This window comes from Dendropsophus ebraccatus, chromosome 5 (genome assembly GCF_027789765.1).
Source record: "Dendropsophus ebraccatus isolate aDenEbr1 chromosome 5, aDenEbr1.pat, whole genome shotgun sequence".
Taxonomy (NCBI): domain Eukaryota; kingdom Metazoa; phylum Chordata; class Amphibia; order Anura; family Hylidae; genus Dendropsophus; species Dendropsophus ebraccatus.
Genome location: NC_091458.1, coordinates 145,591,145 through 145,618,923, shown reverse-complemented (window position 1 = coordinate 145,618,923; position 27,779 = coordinate 145,591,145). Strand labels below are relative to the sequence as shown.

General features: G+C 45.5%; 1 protein-coding gene across 1 annotated transcript; it reads right to left on the bottom strand.

Moving 5' to 3' along the window:
- Positions 1-1,210: 1,210 nt before the first annotated feature.
- Positions 1,211-27,105, bottom strand: TMEM35B (transmembrane protein 35B). The gene is made up of 3 exons (XM_069971562.1): positions 26,943-27,105; positions 5,462-5,642; positions 1,211-2,243 (listed from the first exon to the last, which is right to left on the bottom strand). Exons 1-3 carry the CDS (start codon positions 27,048-27,050, stop codon positions 2,113-2,115), a joined length of 420 nt encoding a protein of 139 aa, XP_069827663.1. The 5' UTR covers positions 27,051-27,105; the 3' UTR covers positions 1,211-2,112.
- Between the last annotated feature and the right edge of the window lie 674 nt (positions 27,106-27,779).

Sequence of the window (27,779 nt, the reverse complement as noted above, 5' to 3'; positions counted from 1 at the left end):
GTTCCCACGTACAGCGCAGTTCTATTCCCGGGCACTGGCGGGGCTGAAGCACTGGAGGCGGCCTGCTCACCCCCAGCGGGCGGAAACCCTCGCCCCTCTATGACGCAGCTCTACTGATGCTAATGGAGCCGTGTCATAGAGGGGTGGGGGTTTCCTCCCACTGGGGGCGGGCCAGCCTGCCTCCAGTGCTTCATCCCCAGGCGGTGCCCGGGAACAGAACCGCGCCATACACGGGAACAGAGCAGAGTTAAAAAAAAAAAAAAAAAAAAAAAAAAATGACCTTGGCACTAGCACCGTTCTATCCTGTGAAAATCTTAAAGTGAATGCACTGCTGGTATATTCACTTTAAGGACCAGACCAATTTTTACTTTAGTGTTTTCTTTCTTTTCCTCCTCGCCTTTTAAGAGCCCTAATGCTTTTATTTTTCAACCTACAATGCTGTTTGAAAGTCTTAATTTTCTCACCATGATCTCATTTTCGTGTTCATGGGGCGATTTGATCACTTACTGGCCTCTCTGCCTGTCAATCATCCCACCGAGCGCACTGACAGGCAGAGTGAGCGGTGACTAGATATAGGCGGGGAGCTGCCCAGATGACTACCTCCCCGACACTGCCTGTCACGCACCCAGAGGATTAAACTGCTTTTTTTTGTTATACAGCTCCTGCTGCAGCCGCGGCTGCTGCTGAAGCCGTATGCAGCGGTTCAGGGAACCATATCAGCCCGATTGGGCTGATTGTTTCCCTTTAGTTGCAAACCACACCTGAACTGGAGACAGGAGTGGTGCTGTCTCTGGAAGAAAGTGGCCATGTTTTTGTAGCGCTGGATAACCCCTGTAAGGACTAGACCCCTCACCACATCATGGCATAACTGTACCACAGGGGCTCTAAATAGTAAGTGCAGCATGACTCACTATTACACCATGGCAACTGCATGGAAATGTCACTGTAATGCCACTACCATTGAAAGAATGGTAAGAGAACAGGTTGTGTATAAAAGACCTATAGAAAAATAAAAACACAACAAACAGATATTTTAAATTTATAGTAACTGTAGGGTATGAATGAATGAATTCCACTGGTGGGTTCTCAACACCCTAATCTGACACTGGTTCCTTTAGACTTTAAATACAGCTTTCCCCCACTAAAATGCGGAAACGCAGGGCCCCTGTTCTATGATGTTATGAACTGGTTCAAATAAACTGAATCACAGTTTATGTTTATTCCAATGATGTTTTATTTTATGACCAAAATATTTCCCATCAAAATCAAAAGAGAAATAAAGCATCTAACATAGTGCACACATTCATGTAAAAAAATTTATTTATGAAAAACAGATTACTCTCCATGGTCAGATAACTAGTCACTGCCATGAGCACTTAAAGGCCTTGCAGAATTTTTTTTTTCCCCTAATACTTAAAGGGGTTTTCTGGACAGAGAACTATTGTTATCTAAAGGTGTGTTTACACAGAAAGATTTATCTGACAGATTTTGGAAGCCAAAGCCAGGAATGGATTTAAAAAGAGGATGGATCCCAGTCTTTCCTTTATGACCTGATCCCTGTTTAGAGTCTGCTCCTGGTTTTGGCTTCAAAGATCTGTCAGATAAAACTGTCTGTGTAAATGCACCATCATGCTTCCTGATACAGTCAAAATAAAAATGCAGCGTTACTCACCTGCCCTGATCCCCTGCTACCATTCTGACACTGCCCACTGCTGTCCTCCTCTTTTTGGTTCTAGTTCACTCAGCTCAGCAGTTCCTATTCAAAAAAAAATCATCACAGGAACCAAGAAAAATAAAGCAGGGGGAACAGGGTGCCAGCAGGTCTGGGAATCGGACAAATGAGTAACTGCTTTTTTTTCCCCACTACATTGGGAGTCATTAGAAAAAAATCTCACTGGCCAAAAAATCCTATTATTGTAAAAAACCTGAGATATTTATCACAGACTACTCAGATATTAAACATATCAGATCCAAAAGTGGAGACAACCATAACAGAACCCCACCTAGTCTCAAGAGTTCTTTTTGTTTTTCCTTTTAGAAATGCTCCCACTATGTAATACAGATCTAGGAAGTGACTGGTCCGATGTTTGTCAATGTGACGTCTCATTCTTCTTACTCAGCCTTTGATTTGGACTTTTTGCCATGTCCACGAATGATAAGCAGCAAGAGAAGCCCCAAGCAGACAGTGGCTGGGGCACACATAGCAATAGGTTCCTTCAGAACAAGTAGAGTGTAAATTGCTCCTGAAAAAAAACAAAAAAACAAACATTCAATTGGAAGTAATACCACAACAGAACTAGGTTAAAAGAAAAAATTTCAGCCAAAACATAAAAAAGCTCATACATCAATACATCAGAAGTGCAATAGCTGAACCTTGTTAAAGCACTTTTGTACCCACAATCTGCCCCCTCCAAACCACTTGTACCTTCAGATAGCTGCTTTTAATCCAAGATCTGTCCTGGGGTCCGCTCGGCAAGGGGTGGAATTATTGTCCTAAAAAACTACTTTTAAACTTGCATCCCTGTGTCAAATTGGCGTGGCCTAGAGTGTCTGTGCCCTAGGTGTGCAACGCCCCCTCCATGCAAAGACACAAGAGATCAGCAAGATCAGTTCTTGTTTCAGTGCCTTTACACAGCACAATAAATATCATTTGTGCAGCCATGGAAACTGAATTTATCCGTGCTGTCAGCTTCCAGATCACAATCAGTTTATACTTACCATCAACTCTGCTTGTCATCCAGCACCCCATACCTGTGTCCTCCAACTGTATATTAAGGCTGCCCCACCTCCTCCGGCTGTCATTCATTCTGGAGATGGCGGCATGAAGCAGCGGCCAGAGGATAGGAGAGGCGGATTGCAGATCACATAGCAGCGCCAATGGTATATACTGCTTGTGATCTGGAAACTGACAGCGCGGATACATATATCTGTACTCTCAATTTCCCTTTGCTATTGGCCTCACATTTCCCTTTCACATGATTATGGTGGAAGAGGGGCATCAGCCATCAGCTACCTGTTGCCAAAAATCAAAAACAGACAGCTGATGTAAAAGCAAGACGTTCTCATTATCCTTAATCGTAGTTTAAGGGGCATTAACACAGTCCATGAATATAGATCAGATTTACGAGTCTCCTGGCATTATAATGCTACATGATGCTGGGAGGTCCACAGATCTGGTCTCTAGCACATCTTCAGTGCACAGACTGCATTTACAGAACATGTGAATGCCCCCAAGGTATGGACATTGTCACTCCACACCTGATCTAAAAATTAGGCAAAAATAGCAAAATTGGTGGTACAATTTGATTGTAATTTAAAGGGAATGTGTTATCAGGAAACCACTGGGGCTAAAACGAAGCTGAGATTTTCTGCTGTGTCTGTGGTGATAAGAAGAGGCTGCTATAAAGTGATCTGTACAGCATTGCAGCTTCACGTGACACCTGTAGCTAGGGGAGACAAAAGCAGATCCCTGTGGAATGACCGCGACAAAGGTGACAGAGTACATTCAGTAATGTTTCACATTCATCTCAAGGGGACAAAGTCTGTTTATTGTCGTCTATGTCCATGAGGCTTGCTGTAAAGTATGTCACTAAATGTTGTTAACAGCAGCCCAGGCAATATGGCAGCCCCCATAACAATAAAAAAAAAACTGGGGGAAAAAAAGAAGTAAAAAAATTTAAATTAAAATAAAATAACTAGTTTTAGTATTGGACTTATTATTAAAAGAAAAATGTAGGTGCACATTCCCTTTAAAGAGAAGGCATCACCTAAATTTACCTGTCCCTGTCATAAAAGTTCATCCCTCCCTAAGTCTATTCATGAAGCTACAGACTGCATTTGCAGTCCGTATCTTATACTTTACCTACTCCTCTGTATCGTTGTGGTATGGCCGGGCGTCGCCATCTTTGTGACGTCACTTGCGTATCAGCGGTGCATTCCAGCGTCGGACTGCAAGTGACGTCCTCAAGATGGCGGTGTCCGGCCTTACTGTATCGATGGAAAGGATTAGGTGAAGTATATGATACAAACTGAAGTCTATTTATGAAGATACAGACTGCCTTTGCAGTCTGTATCTTATACTTTACCTAATCCTTTGTTCCGGTGCAGTAAGGCTGGGTGCTGCCATCTTGATGATGTCACTTGCGTGCCGCCACTGGAACGCAAGTGACGTCAAAATTTACAAATGTTAATAAAATAATTTAAATTAAGGAATTAAAAAAAAAAAAAAATAGTCCATTATTGGTTCTCGTTAACCCCTTAACGACGCATGACGGGTATACCAGTCATGTGGCCGTTAAGGGGGATCAGAGAGGGCTCCCGGCGTGAGCCCTCTCTGCGGCCCGCAGTCCCCGGTTGCTATGTGCAGCCAGGGACCGCGGGTATTAGCCGCCACAGCCGATCGCCGCGGCCGGCTATTTAACTATTCAAATGCAGCTGTCAAAGCTGACAGCTGCATTTGAATACTGTATGTGGCCCCTGTCCCTGGTGTCTAGTGGGACACCCCCCACCCCCGCTATGCGATCGCGTAGGGGAGATCCGTTGAAATGAGCCGGCCGGGGCTCAGCGTCTGAATGATTTTGATCCCGGCTCCGCAATCTATGTAGATGGTCTGCTGCAGACCATTATAACAGAGCACCGATCGGATGGATCATTGCTCTATTATATACACAGCATTGATCTCAATGGGAGATCAGTGCTGTGTATATAGAAGTCCCCCAGGGGGCGGCTTATTACTGTATGTAAAAAAAAGAATAAAGTGTTTTTATTAATAAATAACCCCCTCCCCTAATAAAAGTCCAAATCACCCCCCTTTTCCCATTTTATAAATAAAAATAAATAAAGCGTAAGCGCCCAAAAATTCCAAAGTGCAAAATTGCGCATTTTTGATCGCATCAAATCCAGAAAAATTGTAATAAAAAGCGATCAAAAAGTCGAATATGCGCAATCAAGGTACCAATAAGTACAGATCATGGCGCAAAAAAATTACACCTCATACAGCCCCATAGACCAAAGGATAAAAGCGCTATAAGCCTGGGATTAGAGCGATTTTAAGAAACGTTTATTTTCTGTAAAAGGTTTTAATTTTTTTACGAGCCATCAATTAATATAAAAGTTATACATGTTACATATCGTTTTAATCGTACATATATAACATGTCCGTTTTTCCATAGGGGACACAGCGTAAAAACGAAGCCCTCCCAAAGAAAAAGAATTGCGTTTTTTTTTTCAATTTCACCCCGCATATAATTTTTTTCTGGTTTGCAGCTTATATTATGCAAAAATTCAGCCTGTCATTGCAAAGTACAATTAGTGACGCAAAAAGTAAGGGCTTATGGGTCAGTCAGTGTAAAAATGCAACTGCTATGGCCTTATATACACGAGGAAAAAAACGAAAACGCAAAATCGAAAATTAGCCCGGTTTTTAAGGGGTTAAAGAAGTAAAAATACAACTCAGCCTTACCTATCATAATAATGCAAAGCACAAGGTTGCTAATCTCCTGAAGAATCCGAGGCCCAAAGGCCAGCAATAGTCCGGCCAGCAGCTCCACCAACCCTACTGTCTGCAGGTACTGGTATGGATCAGGCTTAAAACCAAAGTCTTTGAGCGGGAACACATCAGCAAACTGCACAAACTGCGATTTCTGCAAAGGAAAAGGAGAAGTAAAATTACTAACAATAACTTTTGAGTTGTTATGGATATGTATTATGGTAAGTTTAACAATATAAAAGTTTATTTCTTCGTTTATCGTTCAAGTAAAAAAAGGCCAAGTAAGGCTCTCTCCTTTGGTTTCTTTCAGTGTCCATTCGAGGTATGTTTTGAGGCCGGATACCACAAGTGCCACTGAATGATGACATCCATCATACAAAGTCTCCCATATTAACTTTTTCCCATTCCAGGACATCCATAGGCAACTTATATAACTTTTATTATAGTGCTTGAAAAGCACTATATCGTAATCCGTATTCTTCTTCTTCTTCTTCTGTTTCTTCCAGCTATTTTTCTGCGATTAATACAGCCTGAACCGCTTTGCACACAGACTCCGTTCAAACTGCGTTTCGAAGCCCTCGGCCATGTGAGGTGTGCTATTTTTCGTTTCGATCGGATTTGTCGTTTTTAAGAAATTTACGTTTAAAGGCCCCTAATTTCCCATAGAAAATAATGGCCTATTGGAAATAATGGCCACACTCTTAACCGCTAACAGACAATCACAGCACATATGCAAATAGCTGAAATATAGCAGCCAATAGGAACTCTAAGGTCTTGTCAGGCAATGTATCACAACATCCACAGTCACATGTCCACTATTGGTCGATAGAAAATGTAATATATGGAAGGTCCTTAACGATTTTGTCTCCCTGACATGAGTAAGGTTGTCGCGGTAACCGAGCAATGATCTTTACCATTATTAGTTACAGAGTTCAGTCAGTAAAATAGCAGAGCTGAGGCAGCCATGTAGCAGGGACAGTACCCAAGCCTCTGTAAATGGGTCCCTTTGAGAGTGACCCGGGTCCCTTTGAGAGCGACCCGGGTCGCTCCTAAAGGGACCCATGTCGTTCTTAAAGGGACGGGAGCCAAGTCGCTCTTAAAGGGGCAGGACCCAAGTTGCTTTTAAAGGGATGGCACCCAGGGTTAAAGTTTCTCTAAAAAGGAAGTCACTGGTAAAGGGGCGCTCTGGAAGTCACTGGTAAAGGGGCGCTCCTTTCAAGCACTATGTATTTCCCTGGAAATGCAAATCTAGTTTAACTTTACTGCTTTTAAAAAATTAAAACATTAAAAAAAAAAGTTAATTTCTTTAAAACTGCTCTATTCTGATCCTTATAATGCTTATATTCTTTGGTCTGTGGGGCTGCTTGAGGCCTCATTTTTTTCCCGACATTATCTTGACTTTTTAGAGGTAGATTGCGTATATATGCAACTTTTTGTTATCACTTTTTACTCCAGTTTTACAAAATCTCACAGAAGTGGTTCAGGATTCCAAAGGGTCAACTGAAGCACAAATTATTTTGTCCAATAATAACGCGTTTCAGGGCCACAACGCATCAGATTTAGGACAGACATTTATTTTTGCTGGAATAATAAAAAACATGCAATTTTAGGCTATGTTCCCACACAGTATTTTTGCAACCAAAACCAGGTGTGCGGACATAGCCTGTGCTTTCAATCCACTCCTGGTTTTGGTTGCAAAATACTGGTCAAAAATACTGTGTGGGAACATGGCCCAAAATATGTGTGTGTGTGTGTGTGTGTGTGTGTGTGTGATGAACTAAAAAAAAATTACGCTGAAATATTGCGATAAAGAAGTCAGTATGGATCTTCTTTATTTGTATAGCGAAGATCCATACTGACTTATTTATCCCAAGATTTCAGTGTCATTTCTTTGTGTGTGTGTCCCCCACACACACACACAAACACATTTTGGGCTATGTTCGCACACCTAGTTTTGGTTGCAAAATACTGAGCAAAAATACTGTGTGGGAACATAGCCTAAAAGTGCATGTTTTTATTATTCCAGCAAACATAAATGTCTGTCCTAAATCTGATGAAGAGGCGTTGTGGCCCTGAAACGCGTTATTATTGGACAAAATAAATTTGTGCTTCAGTTGACCCTTTGGAATCCTGGACCACCTTTATCTGGGCAGCGCAATCTCCGGGTTACAATTTTTTTGCAGAACCTTTATCATTCCAGGGACATTTATCTTCTGAAAGGAACACAACAGACATGTTATATTATGACAAGTGTGCCCTGCTGTTAGATACATTTGTTAAACAATCCATTTATGTTGTATACACTAAGGGTCTATTCACACGTCAGTATATTTTTCCAATCCGCAAATTTCAGTCAGTATACAATCCGCAAATTCATTCCGTATTGCATCCGTATTGCATCCGTATTGCATCCGTAAAATACGGACCCCATAGAGTTGTATTGGATGTGTCAGTTACTGTCCGTACTAGGGTCTGTCCTTTTTTTTTTGCGGAACGGATTGCAGCCCAGTACACAACACGGATGTGTGTATAGGTCCATTGAAATACATTGGTCCTATATTATTGCGGATCCGCAATTAAGGACATGAACAGGACGTATGAATAGAGCCTAAAGCCCAAACAAAAATGCTGGTGGTAAGAAGGATATTTAGAAAAAAAAAAAAAAAAAAAAATACATTGCATGCAGTCATTATACATACTGGCCACCAGAGAGAGCTGCAAACCTAAAGCATCGCTGAAGATTTTTTCCTGTCTCTAAGATGTTGAAGAACATTATATAAGACCAGGGAGAAATACAAAAACAAACTAAAACCTGACATTAACCCCTTAAGGACCAGGCCAATTTCCAATTTTGCGCTTACGTTTTTTAATACTTGTACTTAAACGGTCTAGAGACCAACATGAGCCCTTTGCGCCACTAATTGTACTTTGCAATGACAGGCTTAATTTTTGCATAAAGTACACTGCGAAACCAGGAAAGAAATTAAATGTGTGCTGATATTGAAAAAAAAAACTACTTTTTTTAATTTTTTATTTGGGGAGGTTTCGTGTTTACGCCGTTTGCCCTTTTGTTTTAAGAATAAATGTTCCTTAAAATCGCTTTATTACCATGCTTATAACGCTTTTATCCTTTGGTCTATGGGGCCGTGTGAGGTGCCATTTTTTTTTGCCATGATCTATACTTTCTATTGGTACCTTAATTGCGCATATACGACTTTTTGATCGCTTACAATCAATGACAATTTTTCTGAATTTGATGCGAACAAAAATGCGCAGTTTTCCACTTTGGATTTTTCTTTGCACTTGCGCCGTTTACCGTGCAAGATCAGGAATGAAATAAATTAATAGTTCAGGCGATTACACACGCAGTAATGTTTATTAATTTAGTTTTATTTAGAAAATGGGGAAAGGGGGAGAGGATGTTATTTATAAAAAAAAACATTTTTATTTTATTTATTTATTTTTTACACACATACTAGAAGTCCCCTTGGGGTTAGGGTTATTCCCCCTGGGGGACTTCTAGTACAGGGCTCCAGATGGCGACCAAAATGGTCGCCAATGCGACTGACATCTTGCAAATGGCGCCCAGATTTATTAATCTGGGCGCCATTTGCGACTGGCCCCGGCGGCGCGCTGTCTCTTTAAGGACTTCCGCCTTCCGCACGCTGCGCCGAATCACGTGGCGCCTCTGCGGCCGTCCGTCCAATGAATGACGGACGTGCTGGATGACGTGTGCGGGGACACGCTTTTCCAGTGACGTCATCCAGCACGTCCGTCATTCATTGGACGGACGGCCGCAGAGGCGCCACACTCCTCCAGCGCTTCTCTCCCGCCTCTCCTCACCCGGCGCCGCGGTTCTTCAAGTTCACCCCAGCGGCACCAAGCTTAGATAGTGGGTGAGTACAACCGGAGGGACGGCAGGGGTGGCGGCCGGCCAGTAATGTGTGTGGGGGGTCCGAGGCCTGGGCGGGGGATTGAGGCTACTCGCTCATGGACGAGATCGCCTCTTGTAGGGGGCGGGGCTGTGAGGCTGCAGGACATGGAGGGTTCGCTGCTGAAATGGACCAACTACTTGTCTGGTAGGTGCTGTGCTGCAGCCAGGGACTGGGAGCTGGCGGGGTTATAGATACAAGTGCGGCTGTGGGCATCGCTGGGGTGGAACTTTATTTTTACAGGTGGAGAAATCCTTTTTGTAGGCGAGCTGGGACTTGTAGTTCTTTGTCGATGCAGCCTAAGAATGACATAAAATATAGCATGCTTCTGTATAGGCGTTTCCAAATCTATGGCCCTCCAGCTATATATACACTGCACAGTACCACTTCCCTCAGTGTGTGTGTGTATGTATATACACTGCACAGTACCACTTCCCTCAGTGTGTGTGTGTGTATGTATATACACTGCACAGTACCACTTCCCTCAGTGTGTGTGTGTGTATGTATATACACTGCACAGTACCACTTCCCTCAGTGTGTGTGTGTGTATGTATATACACTGCACAGTACCACTTCCCTCAGTGTGTGTGTGTGTATGTATATACACTGCACAGTACCACTTCCCTCAGTGTGTGTGTGTGTATGTATATACACTGCACAGTACCACTTCCCTCAGTGTGTGTGTGTGTATGTATATACACTGCACAGTACCACTTCCCTCAGTGTGTGTGTGTGTATGTATATACACTGCACAGTACCACTTCCCTCAGTGTGTGTGTGTGTATGTATATACACTGCACAGTACCACTTCCCTCAGTGTGTGTGTGTGTATGTATATACACTGCACAGTACCACTTCCCTCAGTGTGTGTGTGTGTATGTATATACACTGCACAGTACCACTTCCCTCAGTGTGTGTGTGTGTATGTATACACTGCACAGTACCACTTCCCTCAGTGTGTGTGTGTGTATGTATACACTGCACAGTACCACTTCCCTCAGTGTGTGTGTGTGTATGTATACACTGCACAGTACCACTTCCCTCAGTGTGTGTGTGTGTATGTATACACTGCACAGTACCACTTCCCTCAGTGTGTGTGTGTGTATGTATACACTGCACAGTACCACTTCCCTCAGTGTGTGTGTGTGTATGTATACACTGCACAGTACCACTTCCCTCAGTGTGTGTGTGTGTGTATGTATACACTGCACAGTACCACTTCCCTCAGTGTGTGTGTGTGTGTATGTATACACTGCACAGTACCACTTCCCTCAGTGTGTGTGTGTGTATGTATACACTGCACAGTACCACTTCCCTCAGTGTGTGTGTGTGTATGTATACACTGCACAGTACCACTTCCCTCAGTGTGTGTGTGTGTATGTATACACTGCACAGTACCACTTCCCTCAGTGTGTGTGTGTGTATGTATACACTGCACAGTACCACTTCCCTCAGTGTGTGTGTGTGTGTATGTATACACTGCACAGTACCACTTCCCTCAGTGTGTGTGTGTGTGTATGTATACACTGCACAGTACCACTTCCCTCAGTGTGTGTGTGTGTGTGTATGTATACACTGCACAGTACCACTTCCCTCAGTGTGTGTGTGTGTGTGTATGTATACACTGCACAGTACCACTTCCCTCAGTGTGTGTGTGTGTGTGTATGTATACACTGCACAGTACCACTTCCCTCAGTGTGTGTGTGTGTGTGTATGTATACACTGCACAGTACCACTTCCCTCAGTGTGTGTGTGTGTGTGTATGTATACACTGCACAGTACCACTTCCCTCAGTGTGTGTGTGTGTATGTATACACTGCACAGTACCACTTCCCTCAGTGTGTGTGTGTGTATGTATACACTGCACAGTACCACTTCCCTCAGTGTGTGTGTGTGTATGTATACACTGCACAGTACCACTTCCCTCAGTGTGTGTGTGTGTGTGTATGTATACACTGCACAGTACCACTTCCCTCAGTGTGTGTGTGTGTGTGTGTATGTATACACTGCACAGTACCACTTCCCTCAGTGTGTGTGTGTGTGTGTATGTATACACTGCACAGTACCACTTCCCTCAGTGTGTGTGTGTGTGTGTGTATGTATACACTGCACAGTACCACTTCCCTCAGTGTGTGTGTGTGTGTGTGTATGTATACACTGCACAGTACCACTTCCCTCAGTGTGTGTGTGTGTGTGTGTATGTATACACTGCACAGTACCACTTCCCTCAGTGTGTGTGTGTGTGTGTGTATGTATACACTGCACAGTACCACTTCCCTCAGTGTGTGTGTGTGTGTGTGTATGTATACACTGCACAGTACCACTTCCCTCAGTGTGTGTGTGTGTGTGTGTATGTATACACTGCACAGTACCACTTCCCTCAGTGTGTGTGTGTGTGTGTGTGTATGTATACACTGCACAGTACCACTTCCCTCAGTGTGTGTGTGTGTGTGTGTGTATGTATACACTGCACAGTACCACTTCCCTCAGTGTGTGTGTGTGTGTGTGTGTATGTATACACTGCACAGTACCACTTCCCTCAGTGTGTGTGTGTGTGTGTGTATGTATACACTGCACAGTACCACTTCCCTCAGTGTGTGTGTGTGTGTGTGTGTATGTATACACTGCACAGTACCACTTCCCTCAGTGTGTGTGTGTGTGTGTGTGTATGTATACACTGCACAGTACCACTTCCCTCAGTGTGTGTGTGTGTGTGTGTGTGTATGTATACACTGCACAGTACCACTTCCCTCAGTGTGTGTGTGTGTGTGTGTATGTATACACTGCACAGTACCACTTCCCTCAGTGTGTGTGTGTGTGTGTGTGTATGTATACACTGCACAGTACCACTTCCCTCAGTGTGTGTGTGTGTGTGTGTGTATGTATACACTGCACAGTACCACTTCCCTCAGTGTGTGTGTGTGTGTGTGTGTATGTATACACTGCACAGTACCACTTCCCTCAGTGTGTGTGTGTGTGTGTGTATGTATACACTGCACAGTACCACTTCCCTCAGTGTGTGTGTGTGTGTGTGTATGTTATACACTGCACAGTACCACTTCCCTCAGTGTGTGTGTGTGTGTGTATGTATACACTGCACAGTACCACTTCCCTCTGTGTGTGTGTGTGTGTGTGTATGTATACACTGCACAGTACCACTTCCCTCAGTGTGTGTGTGTGTGTGTGTATGTATACACTGCACAGTACCACTTCCTCTCAGTGTGTGTGTGTGTGTGTGTATGTATACACTGCACAGTAACACTTCCCTCAGTGTGTGTGTGTGTGTGTGTATGTATACACTGCACAGTACACTTCCCTCAGTGTGTGTGTGTGTGTGTGTATGTATACACTGCACAGTACCACTTCCCTCAGTGTGTGTGTGTGTGTGTGTATGTATACACTGCACAGTACCACATACCTCAGTGTGTGTGTGTGTGTGTGTATGTATACACTGCACAGTACCACTTCCTCAGTGTGTGTGTGGTGTGTGTATGTATACACTGCACAGTACCACTTCCCTCAGTGTGTGTGTGTGTGTGTGTATGTATACACTGCACAGTACCACTTCCTCAGTGTGTGTGTGTGTGTGGTATGTATACACTGCACAGTACCACTTCCCTCAGTGTGTGTGTGTGTGTGTGTATGTATACACTGCACAGTACCACTTCCCTCAGTGTGTGTGTGTGTGTGTGTATGTATACACTGCACAGTACCACTTCCCTCAGTGTGTGTGTGTGTGTGTGTATGTATACACTGCACAGTACCACTTCCCTCAGTGTGTGTGTGTGTGTGTGTATGTATACACTGCACAGTACCACTTCCCTCAGTGTGTGTGTGTGTGTGTGTATGTATACACTGCACAGTACCACTTCCCTCAGTGTGTGTGTGTGTGTGTGTATGTATACACTGCACAGTACCACTTCCCTCAGTGTGTGTGTGTGTGTGTGTATGTATACACTGCACAGTACCACTTCCCTCAGTGTGTGTGTGTGTGTGTGTATGTATACACTGCACAGTACCACTTCCCTCAGTGTGTGTGTGTGTGTGTGTATGTATACACTGCACAGTACCACTTCCTCAGTGTGTGTGTGTGTGTGTGTATGTATACACTGCACAGTACCACTTCCCTCAGTGTGTGTGTGTGTGTGTGTATGTATACACTGCACAGTACCACTTCCCTCAGTGTGTGTGTGCTGTGTGTATGTATACACTGCACAGTACCACTTCCCTCAGTGTGTGTGTGTGTGTGTGTATGTATACACTGCACAGTACCACTTCCCTCAGTGTGTGTGTGTGTGGGTGTATGTATACACTGCACAGTACCACTTCCCTCAGTGTGTGTGTGTGTGTGTGTATGTATACACTGCACAGTACCACTTCCCTCAGTGTGTGTGTGTGTGTGTGTATGTATACACTGCACAGTACCACTTCCCTCAGTGTGTGTGTGTGTGTGTGTATGTATACACTGCACAGTACCACTTCCCTCAGTGTGTGTGTGTGTGTGTGTATGTATACACTGCACAGTACCACTTCCCTCAGTGTGTGTGTGTGTGTGTGTATGTATACACTGCACAGTACCACTTCCCTCAGTGTGTGTGTGTGTGTGTGTATGTATACACTGCACAGTACCACTTCCCTCAGTGTGTGTGTGTGTGTGTGTATGTATACACTGCACAGTACCACTTCCCTCAGTGTGTGTGTGTGTGTGTGTATGTATACACTGCACAGTACCACTTCCCTCAGTGTGTGTGTGTGTGTGTGTATGTATACACTGCACAGTACCACTTCCCTCAGTGTGTGTGTGTGTGTGTGTATGTATACACTGCACAGTACCACTTCCCTCAGTGTGTGTGTGTGTGTGTGTATGTATACACTGCACAGTACCACTTCCCTCAGTGTGTGTGTGTGTGTGTGTATGTATACACTGCACAGTACCACTTCCCTCAGTGTGTGTGTGTGTGTGTGTATGTATACACTGCACAGTACCACTTCCCTCAGTGTGTGTGTGTGTGTGTGTATGTATACACTGCACAGTACCACTTCCCTCAGTGTGTGTGTGTGTGTGTGTATGTATACACTGCACAGTACCACTTCCCTCAGTGTGTGTGTGTGTGTGTGTATGTATACACTGCACAGTACCACTTCCCTCAGTGTGTGTGTGTGTGTGTGTATGTATACACTGCACAGTACCACTTCCCTCAGTGTGTGTGTGTGTGTGTGTATGTATACACTGCACAGTACCACTTCCCTCAGTGTGTGTGTGTGTGTGTGTATGTATACACTGCACAGTACCACTTCCTCAGTGTGTGTGTGTGTGTGTGTATGTATACACTGCACAGTACCACTTCCCTCAGTGTGTGTGTGTGTGTGTATGTATACACTGCACAGTACCACTTCCCTCAGTGTGTGTGTGTGTGTGTGTATGTATACACTGCACAGTACCACTTCCCTCTGTGTGTGTGTGTGTGTGTGTATGTATACACTGCACAGTACCACTTCCCTCAGTGTGTGTGTGTGTGTGTATGTATACACTGCACAGTACCACTTCCCTCAGTGTGTGTGTGTGTGTGTGTATGTATACACTGCACAGTACCACTTCCCTCAGTGTGTGTGTGTGTGTGTGTATGTATACACTGCACAGTACCACTTCCCTCAGTGTGTGTGTGTGTGGTGTATGTATACACTGCACAGTACCACTTCCCTCAGTGTGTGTGTGGTGTGTGTATGTATACACTGCACAGTACCACTTCCCTCAGTGTGTGTGTGTGTGTGTGTATGTATACACTGCACAGTACCACTTCCCTCAGTGTGTGTGTGTGTGTTGTATGTATACACTGCACAGTACCACTTCCCTCAGTGTGTGTGTGTGGTGTGTATGTATACACTGCACAGTACCACTTCCCTCAGTGTGTGTGTGTGTGTGTGTATGTATACACTGCACAGTACCACTTCCCTCAGTGTGTGTGTGTGTGTGTGTATGTATACACTGCACAGTACCACTTCCCTTCAGTGTGTGTGTGTGTGGTGTGTATGTATACACTGCACAGTACCACTTCCCTCAGTGTGTGTGTGTGTGTGTGTATGTATACACTGCACAGTACCACTTCCCTCAGTGTGTGTGTGTGTGTGTGTATGTATACACTGCACAGTACCACTTCCCTCAGTGTGTGTGTGTGTGTGTGTATGTATACACTGCACAGTACCACTTCCCTCAGTGTGTGTGTGTGTGTGTGTATGTATACACTGCACAGTACCACTTCCCTCAGTGTGTGTGTGTGTGTGTGTATGTATACACTGCACAGTACCACTTCCCTCAGTGTGTGTGTGTGTGTGTGTATGTATACACTGCACAGTACCACTTCCCTCAGTGTGTGTGTGTGTGTGTATGTATACAATGCACAGTACCACTTCCCTCAGTGTGTGTGTGTGTGTATGTATACACTGCACAGTACCACTTCCCTCAGTGTGTGTGTGTGTATGTATACACTGCACAGTACCACTTCCCTCAGTGTGTGTGTGTGTATGTATACACTGCACAGTACCACTTCCCTCAGTGTGTGTGTGTGTATGTATACACTGCACAGTACCACTTCCCTCAGTGTGTGTGTGTGTATGTATACACTGCACAGTACCACTTCCCCTCAGTGTGTGTGTGTGTGTGTGTATGTATACACTGCACAGTACCACTTCCCTCAGTGTGTGTGTGTGTGTGTATGTATACACTGCACAGTACCACTTCCCTCAGTGTGTGTGTGTGGTGTGTATGTATACACTGCACAGTACCACTTCCCTCAGTGTGTGTGTGTGTGGTGTATGTATACACTGCACAGTACCACTTCCCTCAGGTGTGTGTGTGTGTGTGTGTATGTATACACTGCACAGTACCACTTCCCTCAGTGTGTGTGTGTGTTGTGTGTATGTATACACTGCACAGTACCACTTCCCTCAGTGTGTGTGTGTGTGTGTGGTATGTATCACTGCACAGTACCACTTCCCTCAGTGTGTGTGTGTGTGTGTGTATTGTATACACTGCACAGTACCACTTCCCTCAGTGTGTGGTGTGTGTGTGGTATGTATACACTGCACAGTACCACTTCCCTCAGTGTGTGTGTGTGTGTGTGTATGTATACACTGCACAGTACCACTTCCCTCAGTGTGTGTGTGTGTGTGTGTATGTATACACTGCACAGTACCACTTCCCTCAGTGTGTGTGTGAGTGTATGTATACACTGCACAGTACCACTTCCCTCAGTGTGTGTGTGTGTGATGGTATACACTGCACAGTACCACTTCCCTCAGTGTGTGTGTGTGTATGTATACACTGCACAGTACCACTTCCCTCAGTGTGTGTGTGTGTGTATGTATACACTGCACAGTACCACTTCCCTCAGTGTGTGTGTGTGTATGTATACACTGCACAGTACCACTTCCCTCAGTGTGTGTGTTGGGTGTATGATACACTGCACAGTACCACTTCCCTCAGTGTGTGTGTGTGGTATGTATACACTGCACAGTACCACTCCCCTCAGTGTGTTGTGTGTGGTGTATGTATACACTGCACAGTACCACTTCCCTCAGTGTGTGTGTGTGTGTATTGTATACACTGCATCAGTACCACTTCCCTCAGTGGTGTGTGGTTGTGTATGTATACACTGCACAGTACCACTTCCCTCAGTGTGTGTGTGTGTGTATGTATACACTGCACAGTACCACTTCCCTCAGTGTGTGTGTGTGTGTGTGTATGTATACACTGCACAGTACCACTTCCCTCAGTGTGTGTGTGTGTGTGTCTGTATACACTGCACAGTACCACTTCCCTCAGTGTGTGTGTGTGTGTGTATGTATACACTGCACAGTACCACTTCCCTCAGTGTGTGTGTGTGTGTGTATGTATACACTGCACAGTACCACTTCCCTCAGTGTGTGTGTGTGTGTATGTATACACTGCACAGTACCACTTCCCTCAGTGTGTGTGTGTGTGTGTATGTATACACTGCACAGTACCACTTCCCTCAGTGTGTGTGTGTGTGTGTGTATGTATACACTGCACAGTACCACTTCCCTCAGTGTGTGTGTGTGTGTGTGTATGTATACACTGCACAGTACCACTTCCCTCAGTGGTGTGTGTGTGTGTGTATGTATACACTGCACAGTACCACTTCCCTCAGTGTGTGTGTGTGTGTATGTATACACTGCACAGTACCACTTCCCTCAGTGTGTGTGTGTGTGTGTATGTATACACTGCACAGTACCACTTCCCTCAGTGTGTGTGTGTGTATGTATACACTGCACAGTACCACTTCCCTCAGTGTGTGTGTGTTGTATGTATACACTGCACAGTACCACTTCCCTCAGTGTGTGTGTGTGTGTATGTATACACTGCACAGTACCACTTCCCTCAGTGTGTGTGTGTGTGTATGTATACACTGCACAGTACCACTTCCCTCAGTGTGTGTGTGTGTGTATGTATACACTGCACAGTACCACTTCCCTCAGTGTGTGTGTGTGTATGTATACACTGCACAGTACCACTTCCCTCAGTGTGTGTGTGTGTGTATGTATACACTGCACAGTACCACTTCCCTCAGTGTGTGTGTGTGTGTATGTATACACTGCACAGTACCACTTCCCTCAGTGTTGTGTGTGTGTATGTATACACTGCACAGTACCACTTCCCTCAGTGTGTGTGTGTGTGTATGTATACACTGCACAGTACCACTTCCCTCAGTGGTGTGTGTGTGTATGTATACACTGCACAGTACCACTTCCCTCAGTGTGTGTGTGTGTGTATGTATACACTGCACAGTACCACTTCCCTCAGTGTGTGTGTGTGTGTATGTATACACTGCACAGTACCACTTCCCTCAGTGTGTGTGTGTGTATGTATACACTGCACAGTACCACTTCCCTCAGTGTGTGTGGTGTGTATGTATACACTGCACAGTACCACTTCCCTCAGTGTGTGTGTGTGTGTATGTATACACTGCACAGTACCACTTCCCTCAGTGTGTGTGTGTGTGTATGTATACACTGCACAGTACCACTTCCCTCAGTGTGTGTGTGTGTGTATGTATACACTGCACAGTACCACTTCCCTCTGTGTGTGTGTGTGTGTATGTATACACTGCACAGTACCACTTCCCTCAGTGTGTGTGTGTGTTTGTATACACTGCACAGTACCACTTCCCTCAGTGTGTGTGTGTGTGTATGTATACACTGCACACTACCACTTCCCTCAGTGTGTGTGTGTGTATGTATACACTGCACAGTACCACTTCCCTCAGTGTGTGTGTGTGTATGTATACACTGCACAGTACCACTTCCCTCAGTGTGTGTGTGTGTATGTATACACTGCACAGTACCACTTCCCTCAGTGTGTGTGTGTGTATGTATACACTGCACAGTACCACTTCCCTCAGTGTGTGTGTGTGTATGTATACACTGCACAGTACCACTTCCCTCAGTGTGTGTGTGTGTATGTATACACTGCACAGTACCACTTCCCTCAGTGTGTGTGTGTGTATGTATACACTGCACAGTACCACTTCCCTCAGTGTGTGTGTGTGTATGTATACACTGCACAGTACCACTTCCCTCAGTGTGTGTGTGTGTATGTATACACTGCACAGTACCACTTCCCTCAGTGTGTGTGTGTGTATGTATACACTGCACAGTACCACTTCCCTCAGTGTGTGTGTGTGTATGTATACACTGCACAGTACCACTTCCCTCAGTGTGTGTGTGTGTATGTATACACTGCACAGTACCACTTCCCTCAGTGTGTGTGTGTGTATGTATACACTGCACAGTACCACTTCCCTCAGTGTGTGTGTGTGTATGTATACACTGCACAGTACCACTTCCCTCAGTGTGTGTGTGTGTATGTATACACTGCACAGTACCACTTCCCTCAGTGTGTGTGTGTGTATGTATACACTGCACAGTACCACTTCCCTCAGTGTGTGTGTGTGTATGTATACACTGCACAGTACCACTTCCCTCAGTGTGTGTGTGTGTATGTATACACTGCACAGTACCACTTCCCTCAGTGTGTGTGTGTGTATGTATACACTGCACAGTACCACTTCCCTCAGTGTGTGTGTGTGTATGTATACACTGCACAGTACCACTTCCCTCAGTGTGTGTGTGTGTATGTATACACTGCACAGTACCACTTCCCTCAGTGTGTGTGTGTGTATGTATACACTGCACAGTACCACTTCCCTCAGTGTGTGTGTATGTATACACTGCCACAGTACCACTTCCTCAGTGTGTGTGTGTGTATGTTACACTGCACAGTACCACTTCCCTCAGTGTGTGTGTGTGTATGTATACACTGCACAGTACCACTTCCCTCAGTGTGTGTGTGTGTATGTATACACTGCACAGTACCACTTCCCTCAGTGTTGTGTGTGTGTATGTATACACTGCACAGTACACTTCCCTCAGTGTGTGTGTGTGTATGTATACATGCACATTACCACTTCCCTCAGTGTGTGTGTGTGTATGTATACACTGCACAGGTACCACTTCCCTCAGTGTGTGTGGTGTGTATGTATACACTGCACAGTACCACTTCCCCTCAGTGTGTGGTGTGTGTATGTGTATCCACTGCCACAGTACCACTCCCTCAGTGTGTGTGTGTGTATGTATACACTGCACAGTACCATTTCCCTCAGTGTGTGTGTGTGTATGTATACACTGCACAGTACCACTTCCCTCAGTGTGTGTGTGTGTATGTATACACTGCACAGTACCACTTCCCTCAGTGTGTGTGTGTGTATTGTATACACTGCACAGTACCACTTCCCTCAGTGTGTGTGTGTGTATGTATACACTGCCACAGTACCACTTCCCTCAGTGTTGTGTGTGTGTATGTATACACTGCACAGTACCACTTCCCTCAGTGTGTGTGTGTGTATGTATACACTGCACAGTACCACTTCCCTCAGTGTGTGTGTGTGTATGTATACACTGCACAGTACCACTTCCCTCAGTGTGTGTGTGTGTATGTATACACTGCACAGTACCACTTCCCTCAGTGTGTGTGTGTGTATGTATACACTGCACAGTACCACTTCCCTCAGTGTGTGTGTGTGTATGTATACACTGCACAGTACCACTTCCCTCAGTGTGTGTGTGTGTATGTATACACTGCACAGTACCACTTCCCTCAGTGTGTGTGTGTATGTATACACTGCACAGTACCACTTCCCTCAGTGTGTGTGTGTATGTATACACTGCACAGTACCACTTCCCTCAGTGTGTGTGTGTATGTATACACTGCACAGTACCACTTCCCTCAGTGTGTGTGTGTATGTATACACTGCACAGTACCACTTCCCTCAGTGTGTGTGTGTATGTATACACTGCAACAGTACCACTTCCCTCAGTGGTGTGTGTGTATGTATACACTGCACAGTACCACTTCTCTCAGGTGTGTGTGTATGTATACACTGCACAGTACCACTTCCCTCAGTGCTGTGTGTGATGTATACACTGCACAGTACCACTTCCCTCAGTGTGGTGTGTGTATGTATAACCTGCACAGTACCACTTCCCTCAGTGTGTGTGTGTATGTATACACTGCACAGTCCCACTATCCCTCACAGTGTGTGTGTGTATGTATACACTGCACAGTACCACTTCCCTCAGTGTGTCTGTGTGGTGTATGTATACACTGCACAGTACCACTTCCCTCAGTGTGGTGTGTGTATGTATCACCTGTGCACAGTACCAATCCCCTCACGTGTGTGTGTGGGTATGTATACACTGCACAGTACCACTTCCCTCAGTGTGATGGTGTGGTATGTATACACTGCACAGTACCACTTCCCTCAGTGTGTGTGTGTGTATGTATACACTGCACAGTACCACTGTCCCTCAGTGTGTGTGTGTATGTATACACTGCACAGTACCACTTCCCTCCAAGTGGTGGTGTGTATACATGTACAGTACCACTTCCCTCGGTAGTATCCAAACACTTCCCTCAGTGTGGTGTGTGTATGTATACACTGCACAGTACCACTTCCCTCAGTGTGTGTGTATGTATACACTGCACAGTACCACTTCCCTCAGAGTGTGTGTATGTATACACTGCACAGTACCACTTCCCTCAGTGTGTGTGTGTATGTATACACTGCACAGTACCACTTCCCTCAGTGTGTGTGTGTGTATGTATACACTGCACAGTACCACTTCCCTCAGTGTGTGTGTGTGTATGTATACACTGCACAGTACCACTTCCCTCAGTGTGTGTGTGTGTATGTATACACTGCACAGTACCACTTCCCTCAGTGTGTGTGTGTGTATGTATACACTGCACAGTACCACTTCCCTCAGTGTGTGTGTGTGTATGTATACACTGCACAGTACCACTTCCCTCAGTGTGTGTGTGTGTATGTATACACTGCACAGTACCACTTCCCTCAGTGTGTGTGTGTGTGTATGTATACACTGCACAGTACCACTTCCCTCAGTGTGTGTGTGTGTATGTATACACTGCACAGTACCACTTCCCTCAGTGTGTGTGTGTGTATGTATACACTGCACAGTACCACTTCCCTCAGTGTGTGTGTGTGTATGTATACACTGCACAGTACCACTTCCCTCAGTGTGTGTGTGTGTATGTATACACTGCACAGTACCACTTCCCTCAGTGTGTGTGTGTGTATGGATACACTGCACAGTACCACTTCCCTCAGTGTGTGTGTGTGTATGTATACACTGCACAGTACCACTTCCCTCAGTGTGTGTGTGTGTATGTATACACTGCACAGTACCACTTCCCTCAGTGTGTGTGTGTGTATGTATACACTGCACAGTACCACTTCCCTCAGTGTGTGTGTGTGTATGTATACACTGCACAGTACCACTTCCCTCAGTGTGTGTGTGTGTATGTATACACTGCACAGTACCACTTCCCTCAGTGTGTGTGTGTGTGTGTGTGTGTATGTATACACTGCACAGTACCACTTCCCTCAGTGTGTGTGTGTGTGTGTATGTATACACAGCACAGTACCACTTCCCTCAGTGTGTGTGTGTGTATGTATACACTGCACAGTACCACTTCCCTCAGTGTGTGTGTGTGTGTGTATGTATACACTGCACAGTACCACTTCCCTCAGTGTGTGTGTGTGTATGTATACACTGCACAGTACCACTTCCCTCAGTGTGTGTGTGTGTATGTATACACTGCACAGTACCACTTCCCTCAGTGTGTGTGTGTGTATGTATACACTGCACAGTACCACTTCCCATATACATTGCCACAGGGGCTATATGTCATCGGCTGCCGGGGGCTATATATATAGTAGATCATTGCCGGTAAGATGTCAGCTGGCTGAGGGAACACACCGGCAGCAGGGGGGTATATGGTTGTCAAGTTGCAAGTTTCCATGTTGAACGTTTTCAAACTAAGAAAAGAGAGAATCTAAAGGAGGAGGATGCTGCCGTGGCCTCTGCACACAGTAAGTCCCATTTAACATAACATTAATTTTACATGTTTTAAAATGTTGGCGACCAAATATTCTATTTGGCGCCTAAATTTTTCAGGTTAGGAGCCAATGGCTCCTATGTAAATTTTTTAGTCTGGAGCCCTGTAGTATCACTACCCTGTATTCTTATACTGCATAGATCCATGAGATCAATGTTCTATTGCTCTAGGCTGCTGCAGCCAAGAGCAATAGAATGCCGAGCCGGGATCAGCGCCATTACGGCTTAGACCCCGGCCTGGTAAAGATGAGGGGATCGCTCCTCCACGATCATGTCACAGGGGCAATCCCCCCACTAGATACCAGGGATGTGGGAAATAGACATTTTAAATGCAGCTGTCAATTTTAACAGCTGCATTTAAAAGGCTAATTAGCTGGCACGGTCTGATCGCCGTGCCCATTAATTGGCTGCTGACAGCACCCGGGATTGCGGCGGTTAAGAGGGGGCTCGCCGGGCGTCTCCCCTCTCAGTGTCCTGAACATCGCAAGGGTGTACATTTACGCCCTTGGTCGTTAACCCCTTAAGGTCAAAGCCAATTTTCGTTTTTGCGCTTTTGCCAATTTATGTTTAAAAGGCCATAGCGCTTGCATTTTTTTACCTAGAGACCCATATGCGCCTTTATTTTTTGCGACACCAATTGTACTTTGCAATGGCAGACTTTATTTTCCCATAAAATATGCTGCGAAACTGGAAAAAAAAATTTTCATTTCAGGGAGTTTTGTGTTTACGCTGTTCACCCTGGGTTAAAACTGTCTTATTATAAATATTCCGCAAGTCGTTACGATTACAACGATATGTAACATGTATAAGTTTTATTTTATTTGATGGCTTTTAAAAAAAATTCAAACCATTGTTAACAAATATATGGTTCTTAAAATCGCTCCATTCCCAGGCTTATAGCGCTTTTATCCTTTGGTCTATGGGGCTGTGTCAGGTGTCATTTTTTGCGCCATGATGTGTTCTATCGGTACCTTAATTGTGCATATGTGACTTTTGATCGCTTTTTATAAAAAAATTTTGGGATTTGATGTGACCAAAAATGCTCACTTGGGCACTAACGCAGTTTTACCGTGCGAGATCAGGAATGTGATAATTTAATAGTTCAGTCGATTACACACGAGGCGGTGAACATGTTTATTTGTTTATAAAATGGGAAAGGGCTGATTTGGACTTTTTATTAATAAAAAAACATTTTTACTTTTTTTTTTACATTAACTGGAAGTCCCCCTGGTGGACTTGTATATACACAGCAATGATCAGTCACATCGGTGATACATTGCACTGGCCTGCTGCAGGCCAGTGCAATGTATTGCCGAGCCAGGATCAGCGTCCCCGGCCCGGGCAGAAGAATGGATCTCCCCCACCGCGATCACATCGCGATCCCTCCCACTAGACACCAGGGAACTAAGGAGCAAAGCATCTAAATGCAGCTGTCAGCGCCGTCCTCCTTAATGTTGCAGCAGGGAAGATTTGGTTAATGGTGCGTTCACACCGACAGGATCTGCAGCTGATTTTCTGCAGCAGATTTCATTTAAATAACTGAACACAGCATCAAATCTGCTGCAGATACTGTAGGTGTGAACGCACCCTAAAAGTTTTGGTTAAAATTAAATAAATCACCATGCTTGTGCTGATATGGTCTCAGCAGCTGAGTATAGATCTACTGTGCAGCTCGCGGAGCATACCAGCCGCATGTGCAGCAGCTTTACAAAGGGGAAAAAGATGTTTTATTACACAGTGCGATGCTGAAAGTGGGGCAGCAACTAGTCATCTGGGCGAAGAGCCGCCTGTAACTAGTCACAGCTCTCTGGCTGTCAGCGCAGTGCGGGGATGACTGCCAGAGAGGCCACTAACGGGTCTATCCGCCTGTCAATCATCCACGCAGAGCATGGCTCCTCACCCAGATGACTAGTTGCCGCCCCTCTCCCGGCCTTGCGGAGCAATAAAACATTTTTTTCCCTTATGTAAAGCTACCACTGCAGCCCCAGCTGGTGTGCTCCGCGAGCTCCACAGTAGATCTTAATAGACTCAGGGCCCTATCACACGGGACTATTATAGGCGAAATCATTATATCGTTCGAATTTAAACAACCGTTCTGTGTAATTGCAGGCAACAATCGAAAAATCGTTCGTGTGTCGATCGTTTATTTAGATCTGAACCTAAAATCGCTCCACAATCGTTCGCTCAAGTTCCGCATTTTTTTTCACTAATCGTTCAGTGTAATTGCACATTGTTCATTGTTTTGCCGGGATCAGATGGAGTAAACGATCATAGTAACAATCGCAGTAACGATCGGAACTAACGACTGTTCTGTGTAATATGGTGAACGATTTAAGGTTAACGATAAACAATCTCGTTTGCGATCGTTTATCGTTAGTCGTTAAAAATCGCTCAGTGTAATAGGACCCTTAATTGAATGGGTCCATAGTTCTGTACACAGTTAAACTTTGGTTGCTAGCTGTCATTTATCTGGGTTCACGTATAGAGAAGGATTACAGCTCCGAGGCTTTGCAAATAGCCCAACATGACAGGAGGGAGAAGGTAAGCGAATTCTTCGCGTTCTGGCAAAGAAAGGAATAAGACTTTTCCAGACAATTGCAGATAACAGGAGAACCCAGAGGCCTGACGGCATACACCACTCCTTCACAATGCATTACTGCCAGGGCAAAGTACTACAAGGTTTACAGGTTCATTTTCTCCATGAGTCACAGAATAAATAGGATCATACGGAAGCGTTGGTTCTGATTAGAACAGGGCCCTGATGTAAAAGTAGCGGCAGCACAGACCGAGGTGTCCTATAGCACCAGGCAATGTACCGGGCCAACAGCCGGCTAACCGGATAAAAACACAACACAGAAAATGCACGCATCGTGATCAGAATCCAGCAATAGTGCATCTTAAAGGGGTTGTTCACCAAGTCTTCCAGTACTTATAAGCTGCTGTACGTTCTGCGGAAAGTGTTAATATTTCCCATCTGGAGAGCAGGAAAGGTTTTCTATACTGCTCTGGACATTTCCTGTCACGAGAGAAGGAGCGCCCAGTAAGAGCCCCCATGTGGGGGGAGAGAGAGAGCACCCACAGAAGCCCCCCCATGTGGGGAGAGAGTGCCCAGAGAAGGCCCCCCATGTGGATATACAGAGAGAGAGAGAGAGAGAGAGAGAGAGAGAGAGAGAGAGAGAGAGAGAGAGAGAGAGAGAGAGAGAGAGAGAGAGAGAGAGAGAGAGAGAGCCCGAGACCCCCCAGAGAAGCCCCCCGTGTTGGTATACACAGAGAGAGAGAGAGCCCCCAGAGAAGCCCCCCGTGTTGGTATACAGAGAGAGAGAGACCCCAGAGAAGCCCCCCATGTAGAGAGAGAGAGAGAGCCCCCAGAGAAGCCCCCCCGTGTTGGTATAAAGAGAGAGAGAGAGGGAGAGCAAAGGGTACAGGGAGGCTCCTATGTGGCAGTGCTATCACTTGAGGGACTTTAGACTATTGCAGCTCCCTGTCACACTCAGTCCCCTCCTAGTGCAGGGCTGGACACACACACACACACACACACACACACACACACACACACACACACATTACTGGACACACACACACACACACACACACACATTACTGGACACACACACACACACACACACACGCACACACACATCACTGGGCACACACACACACACACACACACATTACTGGACACACACACACACACACACACACACGCACACACACACACACACACACACGCACACGCACACACACATCACTGGGCACACACACACACACACACACACACACACACACACACACACATCACTGGACACACACACACACACACACACACGGGTAGAGGGCGGCTACTTCCTCACCGTCCTTACAACACCCGGACCCCCGCTATCCCGTACGGGCACAGGTCCAGGAGCGCTCCCGCTAGGCCTCCATGCTCGGGCTCGTGTTGTTCTCTCAGGAGTGGCAGTCAGTATGTGAGGCGGTCAGTACCAGTCGGGCCAGCATTGTGCCGGGGACAGCACGGAGCGGGCACTCACCATGTGCTGATGCACCTCAGCCGACACCTGGTCCGTCAGCTTAATCACTCCGGAGAAGCCAAAGAAGAGCCCCAATAGCACCCGGATAGCGGAGAATACGAGAGCCATGGCCGCAGCGTCCCGCTCCCTGTCTCCCCCTGCACTTAACGGAACCAGCGGAGGAGAGGACGGAATACGGGAGCCCCGCCCACCTCAGTGCTCCCGGCCCGCCATTGGCTGAAACATTCCACTCACCATCCTTGGGCACCTTTCCGACTGAAATACATGCCCGGAAAGCGGTGTCTATGTATGCGATGGTATGCCGGGCGGGTATGTATATTTATATGTGATGGTATGCCGGGCGGGTATATATATATAAATATATGTGATGGTATGTGGGGCGGGTATATATATGTGATGGTATGTCGGGCGGGTATATATATGTGATGGTATGCCGGGCGGGTATATACTGTATATGTGATGGTATGCCGGGCGGGTACATATATTTATATGTGATGGTATGCCGGGCGGGTATATACTGTATATGTGATGGTATGCCGGGCGGGTACATATATGTAATGGTATGCCGGGCGGGTATGTATATATAAATATATGTGATGGTATGTGGGGCGGGTACATATATTTATATGTGATGGTATGTCGGGCGGGTATATATATATGATGGTATGCTGGGCGGGTATATATATATAAAAATATATGTGATGGTATGTGGGGCGGGTACATATATTTATATGTGATGGTATGCCGGGCGAGTACATATATGTGATGGTATGTCGGGCGGGTATATATATGTGATGGTATGTCGGGCGGGTATATATATGTGATGGTATGTCGGGC